Here is a 25,492-nt window from a genome sequence, read left to right on the forward strand (position 1 = left end):
CCTGCAGAGGGAGCAAGGGCCTGCCAATGCCTTGATTTTGCACTTCTGGTCTCCAAAGCAATGAGAATGTATTTCTGTTGTTTTAAGCCACCCAGTTTGTGGCAATTTGTTATGGCAGCCACAGGAAATGAAGACAGCAGGTTTTGCCTCCTTTGGGGAATGATCTAAGACAGGGGTCCCCAACCTCCGGGTCACAGACTGGTACCAGTTGGTGGCCTGTTAGGAAGGGGCTGCACAGCAGGAAGTGAGTGACAGGTGAGCCAGCGAAGCTTCATCTGTATTTACAGCCACTCCCTATCGCTTGTATTACCAGCTGAGCTCCACCTCCCATCGGATCATCAGCAGCATTAGATTCTCGTGGGAGCATGAACCCTATTGTGAACTGTGAGCATGTGAGGCATTTGCTGGCAGACTCCTTTTTTTTGTTGTTCTTTTTTTTTTTTTTTTTTTTGAGACAGAGTCTGGCTTGGTTGCGCAGGCTGGAGTGCAGTGGCACGAGCTTGGCTCACTGCAACCTCTGCCTCCCAGGTTCAAGTGATTCTCCTGCCTCAGCCTCCCAAGTAGCTGGGACTTCAGGCATGCGCCACCACACCTGGCTAATTTTTGTATTTGTATTTTTATTTTATTTTATTTTTTGAGATAGAGTCTGGCACTCTCGCCTGGGCTGGAGTGCAGTGGCACCATCTTGGCTCACTGCAAGCTCTGCCTCCCGGGTTCACACCATTCTCCTGCCTCAGCCTCCTGAGTAGCTGGGACTACAGGCGCCTGCCACCATGCCCAGCTAATTTTTTGTATTTTTAGTAGAGACGGGGTTTCACCAGATTAGCCAGGATGGTCTCGATCTCCTGACCTTGTGATCCACCAGCTCAGCCTCCCAAAGTGCTGGGATTACAGGCATGAGCCACCACGCCCAGACAATTTTTGTATTTTTAGTAGAGACAGGGTTTCATCATGTTGGCCAGGCTGGTCTCAAACTCCTGACTTCAAGTGATCTGCCTGCCTTGGCCTCCCAAAGTGCTGAGATTACAGGTGTGAACCACTGCACCCAGCTGGTTGCACACTCCTTATAAGAATCTAATGCCTGATGATCTGTCACTGTCTCCCATCACTCCCAGAAGGGACAGTCTAGTCGCAGGAAAACAAGCTCAGGGCTCCCACTGATTCTATATTATGGTGAGTTGTATAATTATTTCATTATATATTATAATGTAATAATAATAGAAATAAAGTGCATAATAAATGTAATGCTCTTGAATCTCCCAAAACTACCCACTCTTCCCCAGTCCATGGAACAACTGTCTTCCACAAAACTGGTCCCTTGTGCCAAAAAGGTTGGATACTGCTGATCTAAGAGACCAGAACTCAGAAGACCAGGGAGAATCAACTGCTGCCCTGCAGCAGTTGCCTTCAGGTTCAGAAGAGAAATAGGTTGGAAGGATATGGAGAAGGCAGAAAAAGATTCTTGGGAGAAGTGAAGTGACCTCAAGGGATAGGAAGGAGGTAGAGGGCCTGTTGAGTGTTCATTGAAGACATAAGGGAGGGCCAGGCATGGTGGCTTATGCCTGTAATCCCAGTACTTTGGGAGGCCAAGGCAGGAGGATCACCTGAGGTCAGGAGTTTGAGACCAGCCTGGCCAACATGGTGGAACCTGGTCTCTACTAAAAATACGAAAATTAGCCAGATGCAGTGGCACATGCCTGTAGTCCCAGCTACTCGGGAGTCTGAAGCTGCCATGCCATGGATCCCACCCTGCAAGGGGACTCACAGGCCTCACCCCAAGCCAAAGAGAATCACTTGAACCCAGGAGGCGGAGGTTGCAGTGAGCTGAAAAAAAAAAAGCCTCACCTCAAGATATGTGTCATAAAAGTGTACATATCTTGTTGTCCATAGTGATATGGACAATGAGAAGATTGGAAAGCTTCCAGAGGAGAGAACAAACCAGATACAAAGGATAGTACTCAGAATGACATCCGACTTCTCAGTGGAACACTGGAAACTAGAAGATGATAGAACATCATCAATTATTCTACAGGAAAACAATTTCCAACCTGGAATTCTATACCCAGCCCAGCTATCATACAGGGCCAGAATGAGAATATTTGCAGACATGCAACGTCTCAAAAAATGTGCCTCCCAAAACCCTTTCTCAGTAAAGGAGGGTAGCAATTGTGCAGCATCCTGGGTGCTGTCCATTCCAACTCGAGTGGGGGCCAAGGGCTCTGGCAGGGAAGTTTCCAGAAAAATGCATTTGGGAGGTGACATATTTGACCACTTCCATGGGAGATGTGGAGGAGGACTTCTGAGGTATGAGGGGGTGTCATGGAATATGTGTGATCTTCCTCAGAATTCATATGTTGAAGCTCTAACTCCTAATATGACGGTATTAGGAGTTGGGGACCTTTGAGAGATAATTAGGTTTAGATTGAGGTCATGAGGATGGGGCCTCCAAAATAATAGGATTAGTGTCCTTATATGAAGAGGAAGAGCACTAGAGCTCTCTCTCCACATGCACACACTAGGGAAACACTATGTGAACATACAGTGAGAAGGTGGCAGTCAACAAATCAGGAAGAGAGCCCTCACCAAGAACCAAATGTGCCTGTGCCTTGGTCTTGGACTTCCCATCCTCTAGAACTGTGCAAAATAAATGCCTATTGTTGAAGCCACTTACTCCATGGTATTTTGTTTCTGCAGCCCAAGCTAAGACAGGGGGTTAGGAATTCAGCATAAGAATTTGGTCAGGGGAGAACCAATTCAGCCCATAAGACAAGGCAAGGGGCCCTCTGGACATTGTGCATTGGGGGGGGGGTGGTCTTAGGTCACAGCAAACCATAGACCCACTAGTTGTCTGGATTGTGAGACCAAGAATCCTGAGAAGTGCCCAAACTCATAATTTATCATGAGAGATTGTAAAATTGATGTAGGTATTAGGGAGGGCAGATTCTTCTCACTCAGGGCTGAGATCCATCGTGGAAGCCTTCTCTGCAGAGACTGTGCCATCCCCCACCCCAGGAAAGCCTCATAGAAGAGACTACGGCCCTCAAGTCTCTTGGGCCATCTAAGCCCCATCCAGTACCAACTGTCTCTGAATATCCTAACCCCTTTCCCTGCAAAAACATGCATGAGCCCAACATTTTGTAGGGTTCCCTGAAGCCAACCCTTGGGTCACTGGCCAGGAACCCGAACTAGCCTGAAATGATTCTCTGAAGGAGGTCTGGGGGCTGTGGACAGTCATGGGAGGCCCTGTACTCAGGGCACCTCCCCAGCCCCCAACCTGTGCCCAATTTCCCCCTAGTAGCATGGGAATCTCTCTCTCCTCTGCTCAGATTACAAGAAACTGGATGTAATGTGACCATTGTTGATGAAAAGCATGAAAAAGCCTCGATAATGAGCAGAAGGAGGGCAGGGAGGAAGAAATCAACCCTGGCATAAAGGAGGGAACCTTCCGTTTGCTCCTCCAGTGCCCAGCCCCGAGTCTCCCCAAACCCCTTCTGTACTCACCTCTGAGGCTGTGCCTGTTTCCAGGAGAGCAACCACCACGTAGGCTGTCAGCGGGACAGTGCCGTGGATCCCACCCTGCAAGGGGACTCACAGGCCTCACCCTAAGCCAAAGGAGACAGTCCACTTCCCCTCACTTCCCCCAGGCAGCTCCAGGGAGTAGGAACAGGCAGGTCAGGGCTGGGGCTCCGGGAGGAGGTGAGGGGCCCGGGAAGGAGGCTCAAGGGGCCACTCACCTGGATGTCCTTGTTCAGGACCCTGCCCACGGCCGGGAAGGAGCCATCAGCCTGCTGCTGCTGGATGATCCAGCTCTTGGCGGCAGCCAGCTCCCGGGGGTCTACGAAGATAAAGCTGCGAGCCTGTGCGAAGGACTTCAGGACAAAGGCTGTGAGCCTGAAAGAGGATAGGGTGTCAGCTGAGGGGTTGCAGAATGGTCAGCCCCCACATGCTGGCTGAGGGATTGCAGCAAGTTCCTGGCACCACCCCCGGCCTCCATTTCCTCATCTATAAGATGGGAGGGGTCCCATCTGTCCCCACAGGGCCGTCAGAGTGGAGGAGGGGGCACATTGCCCAGCACCCAGTGGGGCCTGAAGACGGAGCTCTCTCCTTCCTACCTGGACCTCTACCCTAGTGGCATTCAGGTCTGCTCCTTGCTCGGCACTCAAGGCCCTTCTGTGAGCTGGTCTAGCCCTGCCTGTCCTGCCATGTGAGGAAGACCCTTCTGGTTGCTGACCTCACAGCCATTTCTTGCTTGGTCCTTGCCAAAAGGCCCCTGATCTCATTCAGGGGCTAGCAGCCATGTGCCCTGGAGATCTGTGCTTCTCTGTGGTCCCAGCCAGCCAGTCACGGGCATTCCAGTTACTGGGCCTGGAAATGGCTTTGGAATGGGCATGTGATGCAATGCTGGGAGCAGCTGCAGCCATTTTGCCACCATGAGGGGCACGGCCATGTGCCGAGGGAGGGAATACCCAGGGATGGAAGGAAAAAAAACGAGCCCCAGTGCACTATGGGGCTGCTGAATTAGCCAACCATAGCACCTCCCCAGCCCTGCAGTGTGAGCTGATGTTCAGAATTGCTCTCCAGCCCGTTTTCTGTTGTTTTCAGCCAAAAACATCTCTGTTCTGTGGCCTGTCCCTCATCCACCCCATCTCCCTTGCCCTGCTTTTGCAGGTGCCACCCTGAGTAAGAGCTGGCAAGGCCAGGGAATGAATGCATGAACAAATGAAGGAGAGAAGCACAGGATGGAAGCCAGGAGGCCATGAGGGATGAAAACCAAAATTGTCAGGAGAGGAAACTTCGCAAATTCAGGATCAATGAATAAGCTGTCTTCAAAATCAAGTGGCTCTAGGCTCTGTTTATATGAATCACAAAAATGGGATGCATTACCCTGCCCGCCTGCCTGCCTGCCTTCCTTCCTTCCTTCCCTCCCTCCCTCTTTCTTTCTTCTTTCTCTTTCTCTCTTTTCTTTCTTTTTCTTTCTTTCTCTTTCTCTCTCTCCTTCCTTTTTTTCTCTCTCTTTCTTTTCTTTCCTACTTTTCTTTCTTGATTTTCTTTCTTCTCTCTCTCTCCCTCCCTCCCTTCCTCTCTCTCTCTTGCTTTCTTGCTTTTCAAGACAGGGTCTTGCTCTGTCACCCAGGCTGGAGTGCAGTGGTGCAGTCCTAACTCACTGTAGCCTACAACTCCCAGCTCAAGCGATTCTCCCACTTCAGCCTCCCAAGTAGCTGGGACTACAGGCACGTGCCACGACATCCAGCGAATTTTTAAATTCTTTGTAGAGATGAGGTCTTACTATGTTGCCCAGGCAGGTCTCGAACTCCTGGGCTCCAGCGATCCTCCCACAATGGCCTCCCAAAGTGGTGGGATTATAGGCATAAGCCACCATGCTCACTGCAGCCTCTGCCTCTCAGGTTCAAGCAATTCTCGTGCCTCAGCCTCCTGAGTAGCTGGGATTACAGCCTCCCGAGTAGCTGGGATTGCCACCATGCCCAGCTAATATTTTTGTATTTTTAGTAGAGACAGGGTTTCACCATGCTGGCCAGACTGATCTCAAACTCCTGACCTCAAGTGATCCTCCCACCTTGGCTTCCCAAAGTGCTGGGATTCAGGAGTTCAAGACCAGCCTGACTGACATGGCGAAACCCCATCTCCACTAAAAATAAAAAAAAATTAGCCAGGCGTGGTGGCGGGCACCTGTAATCCCAGCTACTCGGGAGGCTGAGGCAAGAGAATTGCTTGACCTCAGGAGGCGGAGGTTGCAGTGACCTGAGATTGCACCACTGCACTCTAGCCTGGGTGTCGGAATGAGACCCTGTCTCAGACAAAAAAGAATAAATAAATAAATAGATAAAATAAAATAAAATATAGCCAAAGCTCATCCAGGCCGCTCTCCCTCTCAGGCACCTCAAATGCATCCTCTTCTTTCTATTCCCATGTTCCCTGGATCAGCTAGGAGACCCCATGGCTCCCAGGCCCATCCCCACCCCATTACCAGCTATGCACACTGCAACCAGGGGGAAACTCCATGCATTTTGGGCACGGCAGGGAAAGGAGGCAAGGACAGAACCAAGCCAACTGTGTGCTGGGAATTGTGGAATTCCCGTGGTCTAGCATACTGTGCTCTCTACTTTTCCACTGTAAAATGCAAACAGGATAAATGTTATCAAGTGATAAAAAGAAATGAGCTCTCAGCCGGATTCAGTGGCCCATACTTGTAATCCTAACACCTTGGGAGGCTGAGGCAGGAGGATCAGTTGAGGCCAGGAGTTTGAAACCAGCCTGGGCAACATAGCGAGACCCTGTTATTCATAAACAAACACACAAATAAATAAAAAATGAGTGTGTGAGTGAACTCTAATGTAGATTATGAACCTTAGTTCATAACGTTTTGATGCCGGTCCATCAATTGCAACAAATACAGCACACTAATACAAGATGCCTATCACATGGGAAGCTGTGTATGGGGGTGTAGAGGTGTATGGGAACTCTGTTCTATTTACTCAATTTTTCTGGAAACCTAGAACTCTTCTAAAAAGTAAGATCTATGGCCGGGCGAGGTGGCTCATGCCAGCAGTGTTTCGGAGGCAGAGGTGGAGGATCGGCTGAGGCCAGGAGCTTGAGACCAGCCTGGGCAACACAGCAAGACTTGGTCTCTACTGAAATTCAAAAAAATTAGCTGGGCATGGTGGTGCATGCCTGTGGTCCCAGCTGCTTGCGGGGCTGAGGCGGAAAAATTGCTTGAGCCCAGAAAATCAAGGCTGCTATGAGCCCTGATCGTGCCACCGCACTCTAGCCTGGGAAACAGAGCGAGATCTTGTCTCAAAAAAAATTAGTTAAAATAAATAATAAAAAGTAAAGTCTAATGACTATCTGTTATCTGAAATGCTTGGAACCAGAAGAGTTTCAGATTTTGAATTTGGATTTTGGAATATTTGCATTTACAGGAATCCCTTGGTATCTGTGGGGGACTGGTTCCAGGACCCCCAAGGATACCGAAATCCACTGATGCTCAAGTCCCCGATATACGAGTGTGTAGTAGTTGCATATAACCAACACACAACCTCCCGTGAACTTTATTTTTTATTTTTATTTTTGAGACACAGTCTCACCCTGTTGCCCAGGCTGGAGTGCAGTGGCACAATCTCGGCTCACTGCAATCTCTGCCTCCAGGTTCAAGCAATTCTCCTGCCTCAGCCTCCCGAGTAGCTGGGACTACAGACGCCCACCACCATGCCCAGCTAATTTTAGTATTTTGAGTAGAGACGGGGTTTCGCCATGTTGGCCAGGCTGGTCTCGAACTCCTGACCTCAGGTGATCCGCCTACCTTGGCCTCCCAAAGTGCTGGGATTCCAAGCGTGAGCCACAGTGCCCGGCCCCTCCTGTGTACTTTAAAGCATGTCTTGGTTACTTAGAACATCTAATACAATGCCCACATGTCACTTCATTTGCATGAATTCAATATTGTACTCAGCATGCAGCAAATTCAACTTTTCATTTTTGGAACTTTGTGGAATTTTTAAAACTTTTTTTTTTTTTTTTTTTTTTTTAAGAGATGGAGTTTTGCTCTGTCACCCAGGCTGGAGTGCAGTGGCACAATCATAGCTCACTGCAGCCTTGAACTTCTGGGCTCAAGGGATCCTCCCACCTCAGCCTCCCCAGTAGTTGGGACTAAGGCATGTACCACCACGCCCAGCTTATTTTTAACATTTTTGCCGAGATGAGATCTTGCCATGTTTTTCAGGCTGGTCTCCGACTCCTGGCCTCAAACAATCTTCCCGATTCAGCTTCCCCAAAGTGCTGGGATGACAGGCACGTGCCATCACACCCAGACTCTTTTTTTTTTTTTTCTGAATAGTTTCGATCTCTAGTTGATTGAATCCTGTGGAACTCACAGATACGGAGGGCCACCTGTATACTTGGGCATCCCAAATCCAAGAAACCTGAAATGCTCCAATGAACATTTCCCTTGAGCATCAGGTTGGCACTAAAAGCATCTTGGAGCCCAGGCACGGTGGCTCACACCTGTAATCTCAGCACTTTGGGAGGCTGAGGTGGGCAGATCACCTGAGGTCAGGAATTCGAGACCAGCCTGGGCAACATGGTGAAATCCTGTCTCTATTACAAATACAAAAATTAGCCAGGCATGGTGGCGGATGCCTATAGTCCCAGCTACTCAGGAGGCTGAGGCAGGAGAATTGCTTGAACCCAGCAGGTGGAGGTTGCAGTGAGCCGAGATTATACCACTGAACTCCAGCTTGGGTGATAGGGTGAGACTCCATCTCAAAAAAAGAAAAAAAAAAGGAATAGAATAGAATGAGGCAGAAGTAACAGCCTGACTTGTAAGACCAAGTAACAAAAGGCGCTGTGGCATCCTTCCCGCTTTCTCTCTTGAATTGCTCACTGTGAGAGGAAGCCAGCCGCCATGTTGTAAGAACACTCAAGTAGTCCCTATGGAGAAGTCCACGTGGCGAGCAACTGAGGCCTCCTGCCAACAGCCATGTGAGGGAGCCAATTTGGAAACAAATCTTCCAGCCCCAGTAGAGCCTTCAGATGAAGACAGCAACAGCCAACACCTTGACTGCAACCTCAGCAAAGATCCCCAGGCAGAAACACCCAGCTAAGCTGCTCCTGAATTCCTGATCCATAAGAATTAATACATAATAAATAGAGATAATACGTTTGTTGTTTTAAATGGCTACATTTGGGGTCACTTGTTACACAGCAGTGGATAACTATTGCATCTCTCACAGGGTCTTTCTCCTGCACTGGGCAGCGAGGACCTTGGAGGTAGGAACCATGTGTTCCTTGTTCCCCCAAGATGAAGACCAGAGCCTAGCTCACTCAACAAATAAATGAATGAATGTGCATTGAGTATAAGGGAACCCATCTAGAACAGATCCCAAGTTTTCAGGCTCCCTGGCAGGATCTTGGAGTCTTCTGGTAAGTAGTTAGGGGAGGCGCTAACAGGATGGCACTGCACTGAGTGTACCACATGCTTATCCCATGGATCCAGGTTCTTAGAGGGATGTGTGGTAAGGAAACAGGCTCAGAGAGGTTGATCATCGGGTCTAAGGCCACACAGCTCACATGAGACAGAGCCGAGGTTTGTCCAGCTTCGGGGTGGGTGCTGCTGCCACTGCCCTGCGCTTACTGCCTCCTTGTCCTACAGGGTCCCCAGGAAGATGTCCATGTTTGGAGACCAACAGGAATGTTTCAGGAGGTGAGAGGGGACCTGGAAGCTGCTGACTTCCATGCACACAGTGAAATTTGATTTTTCAGCCGTGCGTGGTGGCTCACGCCTGTAATCCCAGCACTTTGGGAGGCCAAGGCGGGCGGATCACAAGGTCAGAAGATCGAGACCATCCTGGCTAACATGGTGAAACCCCGTCTCTATTAAAAATACAAAAAAATTAGCCGGGCGTGGTGGCGGGCGCCTGTATTCCCAGCTACTTGGGAGGCTGAGGCAGGAGAATGGCGTGAACCCAGGGGGCGGAGCTTGCAGTGTGCCGAGATGGCACTACTGCACTCCAGCCTGGGCGACAGAGCGAGACTCCGTCTCAAAAAAAACAAAAAGGAAATTTGATTTTTCTTGCTCATGCTGAGAGTTTAATCCCTGGAAGATGCTGAGGAGGTGTGTGCACACTGAGTGTCTAGGCCGGGCACAGTGGCTCACGCCTGTAAGCCCAGCACTTTAGGAGGCCAAGGCGGGCAGATCACCTGAGGTCAGGAGTTTGAGACCAGCCTGGCCAACATGGTGAAACCCCGTCCCTACTAAAAATACAAAAATTAGCTGGGCATGGTGGTGCGCACCTGTAATCCTAGCTACTCAGGAGGCTGAGGCAGGAGAATTGCTTGAACCTAGGAGATGGAGGTTGCAGTGACCCAAGATTGCACCACTGCACTCCAGCCTGGGGAACAGAGTTAGACTCTATCTCAAAAAAAAAAAAAAAAAAAAAAAAAAGGTCCAATGCGTCACAACTTGCTAATCCTGGCTGGTGGAGGCCTCCTAGGGGCTGCTGGGGCTCAGCCAGCTTTTGGAGAGTGACTCAGTGGCTTTAGCTGTCCCTGGGGTGGGCGGGGCCTCTGCTTGCTAAGACGTGATTGGGGCCTTGCGTTATCAGCTGTCGGCAAGGCAGGGCCCTGGGACTAGAGCTGGGATAGTGTGGATGAGCTCCTGGGGCTGGGGGAGGCTGGGTGAGTCGCCAACCCTGGGCCCCTCTGGAGCTAGGTAAGTGATGCTGCCCATGGCAGGAAGTACTCAGCCACATGTCCCCACTCCCTGGGATCCTGGCACTGCGACTGTGCAGTGGACACTCTGTTAGACTAAAGACAGGGCAGTTTCCACGCTCACAGCCGCTGTCGGCACTACCAGGGTGGCAATCTCCAAGAAGGAGTCCGGCGATGGGTACAGGAGTTGGAAAGTGACTCACAGTCTCAGGTGAACCCCATGATGATGCCAAGAACTGCAATAGCCTGAGGATATCAGGAAAACAAGACCCAGGTGTGCCCGGCCTCCCAGGGGCCCTCCCTGCCCTGGTCACCTCCCTTCAGTTACCACAGAAACAAGATCCCAGGCTGCTCCTGCAGATAGCACACCCCAGCCTCAAGGTACTGGTCTGGCCTCTGACCCCTCTGCCCTGCCATCTCCTCCTGCTCCAGTCACCGCTATTCCTGAGTCCTGGGAGCTTCAGGAAGCCCAGGGCATCCAGGGCTCACTCCCAAGGGGCCAGAGAGCAGGGCATGGAGTCCTGCTCACTGTGGTAACAACAGCAGAAACAGGAATGGTTATGATCACCAGCTCTGCACTGGCCCCAAGCCCCAGCCTCCATCCCTGGAGCTGGGACCACCACAGTCTTTACTTCCCAGCTGTGTTCCCTGTCATCCGGGGATCAGGCGCCAAGTGATCTGGTCACACTGCATTGGATGTGAGGCCGTGGCGTCGGGCGGGGAGCCTCAGAGGCAATGCCCGGGGCAGTGGGGACTCACCACATGCTCCCCGATGCGTCCCGCTCCCCAAACGCGCTGTAGGAGCCATCCTGGCGCTTGTAGGTCAGCTGGCGCTGGTAGCCTGTGGGGCAAGCAGAGAGGACCCTGTCCTGTTGAGTGGCCTGGCCCAGGCCCGCCCCCAGGGACCTACACCACTCTGCCGTCCCCCACCCCGGATCTCCGAAGCCACACCACATGTGGGGTCCCTGGAATTGCCTCGAATCACATCTGGAGTCCTCGAAACTGCCATACACCCACATCTGGGGTCCCTGAAACTGCCCCATACCACATGTGGGGTTCTTGAAACTGCTTTATACCACATTTGGAGGCCCTAAAACTGCTCCACACCACATCTGGGCTCACTGAAACTGCCCTGTGTCACATCTGGGGTCCCTGAAACTGCCCCACACCACATCTGGGGTTCTTGAAACTGCCTCATACTACATCTGGAGTCCCTGGAACCGCAGCGCACCACATCTGGGGTCCCTGAAACTGCCCCACATCACATCTAGGGTTCTTGAAACTGTCTCATACCACATCTGGAGTCCCTGGAACTGCTCCACACCACACCTGGGGTCCCTGAAACTGCCCCGCACTACATCTGGGGTCCCTGGAACTGCCCCACACCACATCTGGGGTCTCTGAAACTGCTCCACACATCTGGGGTTCCTGAAACTGCCCCACACCACATCTGGGGTCCTTGAAACTACCCTATACCACATTGGGGGTCCCTGAAACTGCTCCACATCACATCGGGGATCCCTGGAACTACCCCACACCACATCTGAGGTCCTTGAAACTGCCCCACACTACATCTAGGGGGGCTGTAACCTCCAACTCATTCATCTTGTTTACTGACATTGCCCCTTTGTGACTACTGGTCACACACTGGCCTTCAGTCACTCCCAGGAGGTCAGCAAAACCACCATCTTGGGGCAGCGCCCTCTGTCCCCCACAGCCCTCTGTCCCCAGGTGTGGGGGCTGTTCCAACTGCTGGGGCAAGAGCTTGGGAAGCTCAGAGAACTGGAGGTGCCGGGGGCAGGGAACGGAGCAGGGAACGAGGAGGTGTGGTGAGAGGCTGGTGGGCCACAGGGGCCTCCAAGGCTGGGCTGAGAGTGTGGTTTTCCTGCAAGGGCATAGGGAGCCATGGGTGGCGTGTGAGTAGGAGAAGAGTGTGAGGAGACATATAGAGCCAGTGGACCGTAGGGTCCGGACAGAAAGCTGGGGACAGGGGACCCTCCCAGTGTGCAATGATGAGTTTGGACCCAGTGGCGGCGACAGAGCTGAGGAGCCTTCCTGAGGTGAAGGCAGAGCTACTCAGCCAGACACAGCCTGTGAGGGAAAGAAGGACAAATCTGAGGGCACCACTGAGTGTGGTCTGAGCCTCAGGAAGGACAGGGCTGTGTCCACAGAGACAGGACTGGTGACAAAAGAAATTCTGTACTGGGTGGGTCCTCCCAAATTCACATCCACTTGGAACCCAAAAATGGGACCTTACTGGAAATAAAGATCTTTACAGATGTCATTAAGGTTAGGATCTCCAGATGAGAGCATCTTGGATTTATTTAGGGTGGGCCCTAAATCCAATGACAGGCATCCTTGTAAGAGAAAAGAGAGGCCGGGCACCGTGGCTTGCACCTGGAATCCCAGCACTTTGGGAGGCCAAGGTGAGAGGATCACTTGAGGCCGGGAGTTCAAGACCAGCCTGGACAACATAGCGGAACCCCATCTTTACAAAGAATTGGCTGGGCATGGTGGTGCACACCTGTAGTCCCAGCTACTCAGGAGGCTGAGGTGGGAGGCTCACTTGAGCCCAGGAGTTCAAGTCTGCAGTGAGCTATGATCGCACCATTGCACTCCGGCCTGGGTGACAGAGCGAGACCCTAGCTCTTAAAAAAAAAAAAAAGAAAGAAAAGAAAGGGAATTAGCCACAGAGGTGACAGCCATGTGATTGTGAAGGCACAGAGCAGGCTGATCAGTCTATAAGCCAAGGAACACCTGGAGCCAGCAGACGCCAGGAGAGAGGCCTGGGACAGTCTCCTTCAGAGCCACCAGTAGGAACCAGCTCTGCGGACACCTTTATTTTTGACTTTTGGCCTCCAGAACTACGAGGAGATGACACATTTCTGTCGTTCTAAGCCACCCAGTTTGTGGCATTTTGTTGTGGCAGTTTTAGGAAATGAACACAAGTGGGTTTAGGGGGAAGATGGCGGGGGTTGATTTGGGGTTTGTTGAGTCTGAACTGCGAGTTGGCTGGATGCACACAGGGTCCGGCTGTCCCTGGAGGTGCAGGCTGTTATTCACGAGGAGGGCTCATTCAACTCTGGGTGATGTTTAAGGACCTGAGCCTGGATGGATCCACCAGCTGGTGTCCACCCATCTCCCAGACCCTCACAAGTGCTAATCTGAGCCCCCAGGACCTGGCCTCAGTGGACTTGGCCTTCCTAGCTGTCCATGATCAGCCTTCAAGATGCCAGACTTTCAGTCTAGAGCAACCCCTGACTGTTTCTTCTTCTTTATTCTTTTTTATTTTTTACAGTTGGGGTCTCACTCTGTCACCCTGGCTGGAGTGCAGTGGCACAATCACAGTTCACTGCAGCCTCCAACTCCTGGGCCCAAGTGATCCTCCTGCCTCAGCCTCCTGAGCAGCTGGGACTACAGGGGTGTGCCACCATGTCTGGCTAACATTTTTTTTATTTTTTGTAGAGACCGGGGTCTTGCTTTGTTGCCCAGGCTTGTCTCAAACTCCTGGGCTCAAGTGATCCTCCTGCCTCGGCCTCCCAAAGTGTTGGGATTACAGGCATCAGCCACTGTGCCTGGCCTTCTCTTTTATTTTCTAAATGTTATTTTTAATAATGCTGTTATATTATTATTGTTGTAAAAAAAATCCACACTTTAAAAAGATGCTTTTCCTCTCCCTGTATCTGAACAGCACCATCTCATCCTAACAGCCACAGACATCAGGCTCCTGCTGACAATGACAAGATCAGGGCCACCCTGAATGGCCTCTTTTGCCCACTTCCTCCCCTTTGCTGCACCTGGTGTGTGGGCCACCTCCAGCGTGGTCTTCTCCACTGAAGGCTGAACCTGCCTCCCTTGCTCCCACCTCAACCCAGGCACTTTTTCCCCAATACCTTGTACTAGGTAGTCGGTGGTCTCTCTCTCCACCTCAGGGCTGAGCTGCTGGGTTTTCTGAAGATACTTCAAGACAAAGACGTTGGGCGCAAAGTGGATCATGTTCTGCTCTCCACAGCCAAAGGGCAGCCGCAGGAGGTTGTTGAGGTGGCTCAGGGTTGGCCCCATGACGTCCCCTGGTGGGAAGGAGAAGAGAGTTGAGTTGGGGGCTGTCCCAGTTCAGTAGAGAACAGGGACAGCTTTACCCAGGGATGGGAGACAGTGAGTGTCATGCAGTCAGCCACCCAACTGCCCTTTGGGACTGGCACCCTCTGCCTGCTCAGACCAGCTGGTGTCCTGGCTTTGGTGACAGTTTTACACACCTCCTTCTGTGTTCTTTAGTTTTAACTCAGGCTTTCTTTCTCTAGCTTTTCATTCTGTTCAATGCTTTTTCCCTCCCTGGCTTTTAAAATAGGTGCATTGAAGGCTATACATTGGCCTCTAAGTACAACTTTGGTTGCATCCTACAAATATTGGTATGTCTATACAATCATTCTCATTCCATTCTAGTCTTTCTAAAATATATATATTTTTTGAGATGGAGTCTCACTCCATCACCCAGGCTGGAGTATAGTGGCACAATCTCGGTTCACTGCAACCTCCGCCTCCCAGGTTCAAGCAACTCTCCTGCCTCAGCCTCCTGAGTAGCTGGGACTACAGGCATGTGCCACCACACCCAACTAATTTTTTATTTTTATTTTTTTAGTAGAGACAGGGTTTCATCATGTTGGCCAGGCTGGTCTTGAACTCCTGACCTCAGGTGATCCACCTGCCTCTGCCTCCCAAAGTGCCGGAATTACAGGTGTGATTCACTGCACCTGGTCCTAAAATATTCTTTCTAAAATATTCAGATTTTCTCTTTAACCAAGAGCACTTCAATTTTTAAAAAAAGTTTCTATATGTATGGAGTTGGAGGTGCATTTTTCAGTTTTCTCTCTTTAAAAAAAAATTATGGTTCTCCCATCCCCTTGACATTCCGTATTCCTCTTCTTGGCTTCCTTGTCTCAAATATTTCTGATGGACCCCCCTGGGACCCCCAATGTCCCCTGAACACACCTTCTTTCCTTCTTTATTTTATTTTATTTTATTTTATTTTATTTTATTTTTAGATGGAATCTCACTCTGTCACCAGGCTGGACTGCAGTGGCATGATCTTGGCTCACTGCAACCTCCGCCTCCCAGGTTCAAGTGATTCTCCTGCCTCAGCCTCCCAAGTAGCTGGGATTACAGGCTTGTGCCACCACGCCCAGCTAATTTTTGTATTTTTAGAAGAGACGAGGTTTCACCATGTTGGCCAGGATGATCTCCATCTCTTGATCTCGTTATCCACCCGCCTCGGCCTCCCAAAGTGCTGGGATTACAGGCGTGAGCCACCGCACCTGGCCCCTTCTTTCTTTCTTTAGCCTCTCTGCATGTCTCACTGAGGCTGCCATTGCCCCTACAGCTCTTGTTGCACAAATAGCCTGGCTACTTTCTAGGCTCTAGGCTCCCCAGCTTTTTCTCCATCTGCTGTGTCACTGAAGGCACTGGCACACAGATCCCAGACGTCACCTCCTCTCCATTCCTGCCTCTCTGCTTCTTCTCCTATCTCATTCAGTTCCATCTTAGTCACTCAGCCCCACATCCACTCTGACTTGCTCTCGTGCCTCAGGAATTGTAAACTTGAAATTCCTCTGATCTGGCCACAACCACCTACCTGCCTGAGTCCCAGGGCCTCCACCCTCTGATGTCAGAGAGAGCCTCGACACCCTCATTTGGGTCTGTCCATCTCCTTCCGGCCTCTCACCCTCTCCTCCCTGGCTCAGGCCCATCCCAAACTCTCACCACCCTTCTGCCCAACTCCTAGCCCTGGATCAGTCACAGCCCCTCCAGCATCTGGGCTACTAGAGGCATCCTGATATGGTTTGGCTGTGTCCCCAACCAAATCTTGTCTTGAATTGTAGCTCCCATAATTCCCACATGTTGTGGGAAGGACTCAGTGGGAGATAACTGAATTATGGGGGTGGCTTCCCCATACTGTTCTCACAGTAGTGAATAAGTCTTATGAGATCTGATGGTTTTATAAGGCGAAACCCCTTTCACTTGGCTCTCATTCTCTCATTCTCCCTGGGACCATGTAAGACGTACCTTTCGCCTTCCACCATGATTGTGAGGCCTCCCCAGCCATGTGAAACTGTGAGTCAATTAAACCTCTTTTTCTTTATAAATTACCCAGTCTTGGGTATGTCTTTATCAGCAGCATGAAAACAGACTAATACACATCCCAACCCTACAGACCCCCTAAGGCTGCTTCCAATGTCCCTAGTCAGAGCCTCTCACCCCTACTCAGCAACTGCTCCGGATGCCTGCCCCATCACCAAGACCCCCCAGGCCTCCATCCCGCACCGCGTATCTGGCTGACTTATTCAGGTATTTGTGTTTTCTTGGATCTTGTCCTTGGCCCACTGCCCTCACAGGGTTCACTGCAGGTTCTTAGGGGTCACCCTACCCTGACCTCTGCATAAGGTTTAGACTTGGGGGGCTCTAGATCTGCCATCTCACCTGGACTAGGAGTCCCTCAAGGGTGGGGTTGGGATCAGCTCTTGGGCTGCCTCAATGCCCAGCACATGGATGGGCATAGAGAAGGCACTGGAAGCTGCTTGTCAGGTGAGTGGGTGTATGGGTGGACACCCCAAGACACAGGTCCCCAGCAAAGCCCAGCTTGAGACTAAGCCTGGAGTCTCAACCTCGGCTCTTGCCCCCTGACCTCTCCAAGCCAGGCTGTGGGACAGACGCACCGATGATGGAGGCGGTGGCTCGCTCAGACCCAGGGATGGCGCCGTGTGGGACCCCCAGGGTGAAGGCCTCGCTGTAGCTCTCGTCCACCTCCATCTTCCTCCAGATTCGGAATTCACCCATGGAGCCCCAGCCGGTGGAAAAGCCAATGAACTGGACCTCTGGTGGCCTCGGGAGGGTCCAGGCCACAATGACAGACTCATTGGACGGCTCTGGACCATGGCCAACCTGGAAAAAGAAACCAAGGCTGCTGGACGCTGGCAGTAAGCAGGCAGTAGGCACTCAGGTGGCAGTGACACCAGCTTTGTGGCCAGGGTCAGAGGCCTCAGCCATGCTCACAGTGCAAGAAAGGGTCTTCGGGGAGTCAGAGGTGAGAGAAATCAGGTTACCCCATCCATTAAACAGCCAACAGAAACATAAGGCATGGCATCTGCAGGTTCCAAAGTCATTGGGCTCCTTGGAACCTCTGGACCTTTGCACATGCTATTGCTCTGCCTAGAGAACCTACTCTGCTTCCATTTTGCCTAGCAAACTCCTATTCATACTTCAAAACCTACTTTGGTTATGTTCTTCCTCTAGGAAGCAGTATTAGCTTCCTGTGTTGGGAAGCTGTGTTAGCTTCTATATCTTTTTTTTCCTTGGCCCAGAAAACACCCCCCAACCCCCATTTCACTTGCTCATGTCCATGCTTCTTTTCTCCCCTACCTCCTCTCTCTGCTCCCTGATCCTTGGGTGCTTCCTCTGCCACAGCTCTTGCTACATGTTTTTGTTTTTTTTTTTTTCAGTAAGCGACTCTAGACTAAGAACAACTTGAGGTGGTGCCCCATGTTTCCCTTGCTCCTCCTGACCCCGGATCGAAGCCTGGCACCAAACAGAAAGCAGCTAATATTGGAGGAACATGAGGCTTCTGCACAAGCCCCAGGCAGTTCTGCTGTATACCTGGATAAGGCCACCACGCCAGCTGATCCAGAATGTTCTGAATTCATCCCAGGAGAGGATCTTGGCCGTGTGTGCACTGGCCACGGGCTCTCCCATCTTGCTGGTGGAGATCCATGACCTGGTGTTCTGATGCCCCCCCAGGACGATCTCGATCATGCCTGCTGTGTCCTGGGGCCCAGAAGACAAGGCCACACGGGCATCATTGTGAGCTCGCACGGCCACATCAAAGCGGGTGAGGCGCAGTGGCCGCTGCACATACTGGAACTCATACTTGTTGGGGGTGGAGATGTGGACTCTCTCTGGATGGAGGAAAGGAGATGGGGAGTTGAGAGGGCACCTGGAGGCATCCCACTTTCCCTGATGGTACCTGGAGGTGAGTACCAGGACCACAAAGAGTGGGTCTCACTGTGACTCGGCACACATGGTGGAATGGTGTTGGCCTAACAATGGCATTGGCAATGGCACACAAAAGATAAAATGGGACTGGGCAGAGTGGCTGACACCTGTAATCCCAGCACTTTAGGAGGCTGAGGCAGGAAGACTACTTGAGGCCAGGAGTTCAAGACCAGCCTGGGCAACATAGCAAGACTCTTATCTCTACAAAAATGTTTTTAAGTTAACAGTGGCATGCATCTGTTGCCCCAGCTACTTGGGAGGCCAAGGCAGGAGGATCGCTTGAGCCCAGGAGTTCAAGGCTGCAGTGAGCCATGATTGCACCATTGCATTCCAGCCTGGGTGACTCTCTCTCTAAAAAACAAGCAAGATTCTCTCTCTAAAAAAACAAAAAGATAAGATGCTCAGGGATAAATCTGACTAAAGATGAGCAAGGTGTTGAAAATTGCAAAAGGCTGAAGAGAGAAACAAAAGAAAACCCAAATCAACAAAAGCTAGACCATGTTCATGGACAATCATGAACATTAGAGTTCTTCCCCAGATGGTTCTACAGATTCAAAGCAATCCCAATCAAAATCCCAGGAGGCTCTTTTGGAGAAATTGCTAACTGGATTCCAAAATTTATACAGACATGCAGAGGACCTAGGAGAGCTCAACTTTGGTAAAGAACCCAGCACTCTGGGAGGCTGAGGCAGGTGGACCACCTGAGATCAGGAGTTTGAGACCAGCCTGACCCACATGGTGAAACTCCGTCTCTACTAAAAGACAAAAATTAGTCGGGCGTGGGGGTAGGTGCCTGTAATCCCAGCTACTCAGGAGGCTGAGGCAGGAGAATCACTTGAACCCAGGAGGTGGAGGTTTCAGTGAGCTGAGATCATGCCACTGCACTCCAGCATCGGCGACAAGAGTGAAACTCCATCTCAAAAAAAAAAGAAAAAAAAAGAACACAACTGGAAAACTCACACTCTCTGACACTGAGACTTACCATAAAGTGACAGGAATCACCACAATGTGATATGAGTATCAGGAAACATAAATGCATCAATTATTATGTGGGGAGAGGGGCTACTTAGAGGCATCTGGTACTTGTCTCCTTGACAAAGAACAAAAATAACAAGTAGATCATCACACTTTGACTAGTTCATCTAAGAACACTGGAATTCAACAGAGAAGTGACAAGAAACACCTAAAGCGAAGAAGGAAATGGAAATAATACATGGTGTTTGGCGGGAATCAGCTGGGGGCCGGGAGTAGCTCCCCAGTGTGAGGAAAGGGTAAGTGAGTGAACCCCAGTGGTCCCCATTCCCACTCTAGCAGCTCTAGCCATGGGAGAGCCCCTAGATCCTCGTGGGCCGCAGACTAGCCTAGGGAGATACCCAGAGATTGTGCAAAGATACTGTTCCAGAGAGGGGGCTAAGGCTGGGTCTCACACACCCTTGAGCCCTAAGCAGCTACAGCAGGGCACCGTATCGAGATCCTAGCCACTGCCAGGCTGCATTCTGCCTGGGGGCCAAACAGCTCCTGTATCTTCACATCTCTGGAGCCCCACTTACATTCCCTGCTCACAGCCACCACCAAGGCTGGCTGCTGCCACCAGGAATGAAGCCCAAGCCACTGGCAATGCCCCCAGCAGTGAAGCTGCTGCACACTTTCACGTGCCCCGAGGGCTAACTCCCCAACCTGCAGCAACTGCCACTATTGGATGCTGCAGCCAGGGGCCAAAGCATGAGCAAAGCTCATGCTCCCCAGCCACCTGCATATGACTGCTGTCACTGGAAGCAACTGCACCCTCCCCAGTAGCAAGGCTGAACCCGAGCACTCCACCAGAGCCCTAAGAATCACCCCACCCCTGCCTACCATAGCCAGCAACTGCACACACCACCAGGGAGCCTGAGATAGGTTGGCCCAGCCCAGCTCTGTCCCCGCAAGTGCCTGAGGGTGCCATCCAAGGGCCTTGAGACTCCCAGCCTAGTTCACCACAGCTGGCACCTGAGCACTCCTCCTAGGCACCTGAGGTCAGGCTCACCCAACCTAATGTGTGCCACTATCACCACACCTGGCACACACCTGCCTATGCCACCTGTGGGCAAGGAGGTTGGCCTACCCAGCCTGTCACAGCCACCACCAACACCAGAGCAGATTGCTTGGGAGCTGGAGGGTCATCTCACCACTGCTACTGCCAGTGCCCATGCCAAGCCCACTGCCCAGGGGCTCAAGAACCTATCCATGTTCCTGGTCCACCGCTGCCACTACTGGCATTCAAGCAAGCTTCCTGGAAGTCCAAGAGTTGGCCCACCTGGACCCACTAACACTGGTACCAGTGTAGAATGCCCTGGTGCTCAAGGAAGGCATGCTTTGCCCACTACTGCCAACACTGGGACCTGAGGACAGGTCCATCTGGCTTCCCCATCCCCAGCAAAACTTCATCACAGCCTCCACTAATAACTGCACCCTAAGCCACTGAGGAAATCACAGACACCACTGATGCTGTTTATAGCTAAAGAAATCATATGGAGACTACACTACTATACACATTCAGAATCAACCTAAATGCTGTAGCCAACCAACACCACAGATACATCTTCAGGAAAAAGTCTTCCTCTATGAAAGCAAATTCAAAAGATTGGAAGAAGCGACTGTTACACCAAACACCAAATGTATAGACATCACTGTAAGAACACAAGAAACGTGAAAAAGCAAGGAAACATGACATCACCAAAGAAACACAATAATTCTTGAGCAACAGATTCCAGTAAAAAAAAAATGTATGTAATTTTGGTAAAATAATTCAAAATAATGACATTAGCTGAGTGTGGTGGCTCACACCTCTAATTCCAATACTTTGAGGGTCAAGGCAGGTGAATCGCTTGAGGCCAGGCATTCAAGACCAGCCTGGGCAACATGGTGAAACCCCATCTCTAACAAAAATGCAAAAAATTAGCCAGGCGTGGTGGCATGTGCTTGTAGTCCTAGCTTCTTGGGGGGCTGAGGTGGGAGGATCACCTGGGCCCAAGAGGTCAAGGCTGCAGTGAGCCATGATTGTGCCACTGCACTCCAGCCTGGGCAACAGAGTGAGATCCTGTCTCAAGAAATAGTATTGGTAATGATATAAAAGAAGCTCAGTGAGGCAAAAGAGAATACATAAGAACCATACAAAGAAGTCAGAAAAACAATTCAAAAAGGAACCAAACAAATTCTGAAACTGAAGAATTCATTAAATGAAATACAAAATACAATAGGAAGCTTCAATAATAAACTAGATGAAGTAGAAGAAAGAATTTCAGAACTTGAAGACAGATCTTTTAAAATAACCCAATCAGACAAAAATAAAGACAAAAGAAAGAACAAAGCCAACATGATAAATGGGACACTATAAAGTAACCAAATACTCAAAATTTTGGTGTCCCAGAAAGTGAAGAAAAAACAAAAGGGGTAGAAAACCTATTTAACAAAATAATAGCTGAAAACTTCCTAAGTCTAATAAGAGATTTAGGCATCCAGATACAGGAAGCTCAGACACCTCCAAATGGGTATAATTCAAAAAGGTCTTCTCCACAGCACATTATGGTCAAACTGTCAAAAGACAAAAATACCATTTTTTTCTTTTACTTTTTCTTTTCCCTTTTTTCCAGTGTGGTTGGACAAAAAGATAGTTCTAAAGACAGCAAGAGAGGGCTTGGCACGGTGGCTCACACCTGTAATTCCAGCACTTTGGGAGGCTGAGGCAGGAAGATCACTTGAGGCCAGGAGTTCAAGACCAGCCTGGGCAACATAATCTTTTCAATAAATGGTGCTGGCACAGTTGGCTATCCAAATGCAGAAACATAAACTTTGATGCATATCTTGCATGGTAATCCAAAATTAACTCAAAATGAATCATGGCCACTTTGTAGTGTAAAACTTAAAACTACAAAATTCTGAGAAAAAAAAACAGGGTTTAGCAAAGATTTCTTACATATAGCAAACGCATTAATGAATAAAAAGAAAAAATAATAAATTGCACTTAATTAATATAAAAAAACTTCTGCTTCTCAAAAGATATAATTAAGAGAATGAATGAAAAGGTAAGCCACGGTCTGGGAGAAATATTTTTGCAAAGCATTTATCTGATAAAGAACTTGTATCCAGAATATATTTTCAAATCTCAAAATGCAATAAAAAAAGTACAACTCAATTTTGAACAGGTTAAAAGACTGGAACAGACATTTTTCCACACAAAAAAAGACATACTCATAGCAAACAGGCAAATGAAAATATGCTTAAGATCATCAGTCATGATGGAAATGCAAGCTGAAACCACAGGGAGATGTCACTGGGTATCTATTAGAATGGCTAAAAGTAAAAAGACTAACAATACTAAATGTTGGTGAGGATGGGGAGGAAATGGAACTCTCACATACTGCAGGTGGGAATACAAAATGGCCTGAGCACTTTGGAAAACAGGTTGGCAGTTTCTTAAAAAGTTAAACATACACGAACCATATGATTCTGTTCTTTCATTCCTAGCTATTGACCCAAGAGAAAGGAAAGCATGTTACCCAGAAAAGACACAAATGATAATAGTAGCTTTATTTGAGATACTCCCAAACTGGAAACAGCTTGAAAGTTCATCAACAGATGAATGGATGAATACATTGTGATATATCCATTCAATGGAATCCTACTCAGCCTTAAAATGATTGAATTATTGATACATGCACCATGGATGAATCTCAAAATTATTATCCTGAAAGAAACCAGACAAAAAGAATACATATGACATGATTCCATTTATATAACATTCTAGAAAATACAAACTAATCTACAGAGACAGAAAGCAGCTCAGTGGTCCCTAGTGATGGAGTAAACAGGGGTGAGAGACTGAAAAGGGGCATGACTCTTGGGAGGTGAAGGAAATGTTTATTATCTTAGTTGTGACAATGGTTTCACAGACGTACATATATGTTAAAACTCACCAAATTGCACATTTAAAATGTGTGTAATTTATTGTATGTCAATTATGCCTCAATAAACATATTTAAAATGTTATTGCCTTTACTATTCATATAAATATGTTCATAAAAGTGTTAATCACAATATTAAAAAGTAGAAGTACTATAAGAAAGTCCAGTAATATGTTCCAAAATGTTCCATAACATGTTCTAAAATGCTCCATAATGGTTAAATTATGGAACAGTTATTATGAAACATTCTGAGGCTGTCTTGAAATGCTGTTCATAAAGACTTTATACTAACCAGAAAAAGTGCTCAGAATGTGTTAAGTGAAAAATGCAGCATATATAATTACATAGTGCGTGAAGTAACAACTATGTTAAAACAAACAATAATCAACCCTATGAAAGCAAATACAACAAAATGTCAAAGGAAGTCTTTGGGTGTGAACCAGAGGAGATGCTTTTCCTTCTACCTTCCCAAATTTCTGCAATACACATGTATTGCTTTTCATTTTACAATGTTTTAATTGTGGTAAAATATATATAACATAAAATTTACCATCTTAACCATTTTTCAGGGTAGAGTTCAATGGCATTAAGTAGGCTCAATGTTGTGCAACCACCACCACCATTGCCCATTTCAAGAACTCTTTTCATCCTGTAAAACTGTAACTCTGCACCCATTATTACATTAAGCACTCGCTCCCTATTCCCTCCTCCCCCCAGCCTCTTGCAAACACCATTCTACTTTCTTTCTCTATGATTTTGACTACTCTAAGTGCCTCATATAAGTGGAATCATATGGTATTTGTACATATGTATTGCTTTTAAAAATGTTTTTAACTTAAAGTTTTGCTAAGATAATTACATGCAATTGTTATAAATAATTCAGAGAGCTCTCTGTACCCATTTCCCCCCCTCCCCATGGTAACATCTTGCAAAATCACAATCAGGAATATTGACATTGATAAAATCCATCAATCTTATTCAGCTTTCTCCAATTCTATTTGTACTTTTTATGTGAGTGCCATGTAATTTTATCATATATGTAGGTACACGAATCCACTACCACAGTCAAGGTACTAAACATTCCCAACACCACAGAGATTCTCGCCGTTGCCCATTTATAACCATATCCAGCCCCTACTTCCTTCTCCCTCTCCCTAACCCCTGGCAACCACTAATCTGACCTCCATTTATAAAATTTTGTCATTTCAAAAATATAAATGGAATAATTCATGTATCTTTTGGGATTTTCTTCCCACTCAATTCCCTTCATTCAAGATTCACCCAAGTTGTTTTATGTATCCATAGTTTGTCCTTTTTATTAATGAGTAGTATTCCAAGGCTTGAATGCACAGTTTGTTAAGTCATTCACCTGCTGAAGGACATCCGGGCTGTTTCCAGTTTGGGGCTACTACAAATAAAGCTAATATGAACATCTGTGTACAAGTTTTTGTGTGAACATAAGTCTTTGTTTCTCTGAGGTCAATACTCAGGAGTACAACTGCTGAGTGGTGGGATAGTTGCATACTCAGTTTTTTAAGAAACCACCAAACTGTTTTTAAAAACTACCAAAGGTGGCTGTACTATTTTACATTTCCACCAGCAATGTTTGAGTGGTCCACTTTCTCCACATCTTTGCCATCATTTAGTGTTCACTATTTTTTTTTTTTTTGAGATAGCAACTCACTCTGTCGCCTAGGCTGGAGTGTGGTGGTGCCATCACATTTCACTGCCACCTCAGCCTCTCAGGGTCAAGCAATCCTCCCTCCTCAGCCTCCCAAGTAGCTAGGACTACAGGCACAAGCCACCATGCCCAGCTAATATTTTGTATTTTTGTAGAGACAGGGTCTCATCATGTTGCCCAGGCTGGTCTTGAACTCCTGGACTCAAGTTCTCCACCCACCTTGGCCTCTCAAAGTGCTGGGATTATAGGCATGAGCCACTGCGCCCAGCTCTATTTTTAATCTTAGCCATTCTTATAGGTGGTGTGTAGGGGTATGTCATTATGCTGTAATTTGCATTTCCCTAATGATAAATGATGTTGAGCATCTTTTTATGTGCAATTTGCCATCTGTATGTCTCCTCTGGTGAAATGTCTGGTTATTTCTTTTGCCCACTTTTTTGTTTGTTTGTTTGTTGTTGTTGTTGAGATGGAGTCTCATTCTGTCACCCAGGCTGGAGTGCAGTGGCGCAATCTTGGCTCACTGCAACCTCTGCCTCCCAGGTTCAAGCTATTCTCATGCCTCAGCCTCCTAAGTAGCTGGGACCACAGGCACCTGCCACCACGCCTG

At 48.7% G+C, this 25,492-nt stretch overlaps 1 protein-coding gene across 4 annotated transcripts in view; it reads right to left on the reverse strand.

Annotated features, from left to right (window-relative positions):
- CPAMD8 (C3 and PZP like alpha-2-macroglobulin domain containing 8) overlaps nucleotides 1–25,492 on the reverse strand; it is a 134,417-nt gene that overhangs the window by 17,865 nt on the left and 91,060 nt on the right. For all 4 annotated transcript variants that reach the window (XM_016935418.4, XM_054673111.2, XM_063800593.1 and 1 more), the window contains 6 exons: nucleotides 17,869–18,167; nucleotides 16,932–17,157; nucleotides 14,115–14,291; nucleotides 10,981–11,062; nucleotides 3,735–3,891; nucleotides 3,502–3,576 (listed from right to left, as the gene is read on the reverse strand). In XM_016935418.4, coding sequence (XP_016790907.3) covers nucleotides 3,502–3,576; nucleotides 3,735–3,891; nucleotides 10,981–11,062; nucleotides 14,115–14,291; nucleotides 16,932–17,157; nucleotides 17,869–18,167 — 1,016 coding nt within the window. The remainder of the gene's footprint in view (nucleotides 1–3,501; nucleotides 3,577–3,734; nucleotides 3,892–10,980; nucleotides 11,063–14,114; nucleotides 14,292–16,931; nucleotides 17,158–17,868; nucleotides 18,168–25,492) is intronic.

Source organism: Pan troglodytes, chromosome 20 (assembly GCF_028858775.2).
Source record: "Pan troglodytes isolate AG18354 chromosome 20, NHGRI_mPanTro3-v2.0_pri, whole genome shotgun sequence".
In the NCBI taxonomy this organism is placed as follows: domain Eukaryota; kingdom Metazoa; phylum Chordata; class Mammalia; order Primates; family Hominidae; genus Pan; species Pan troglodytes.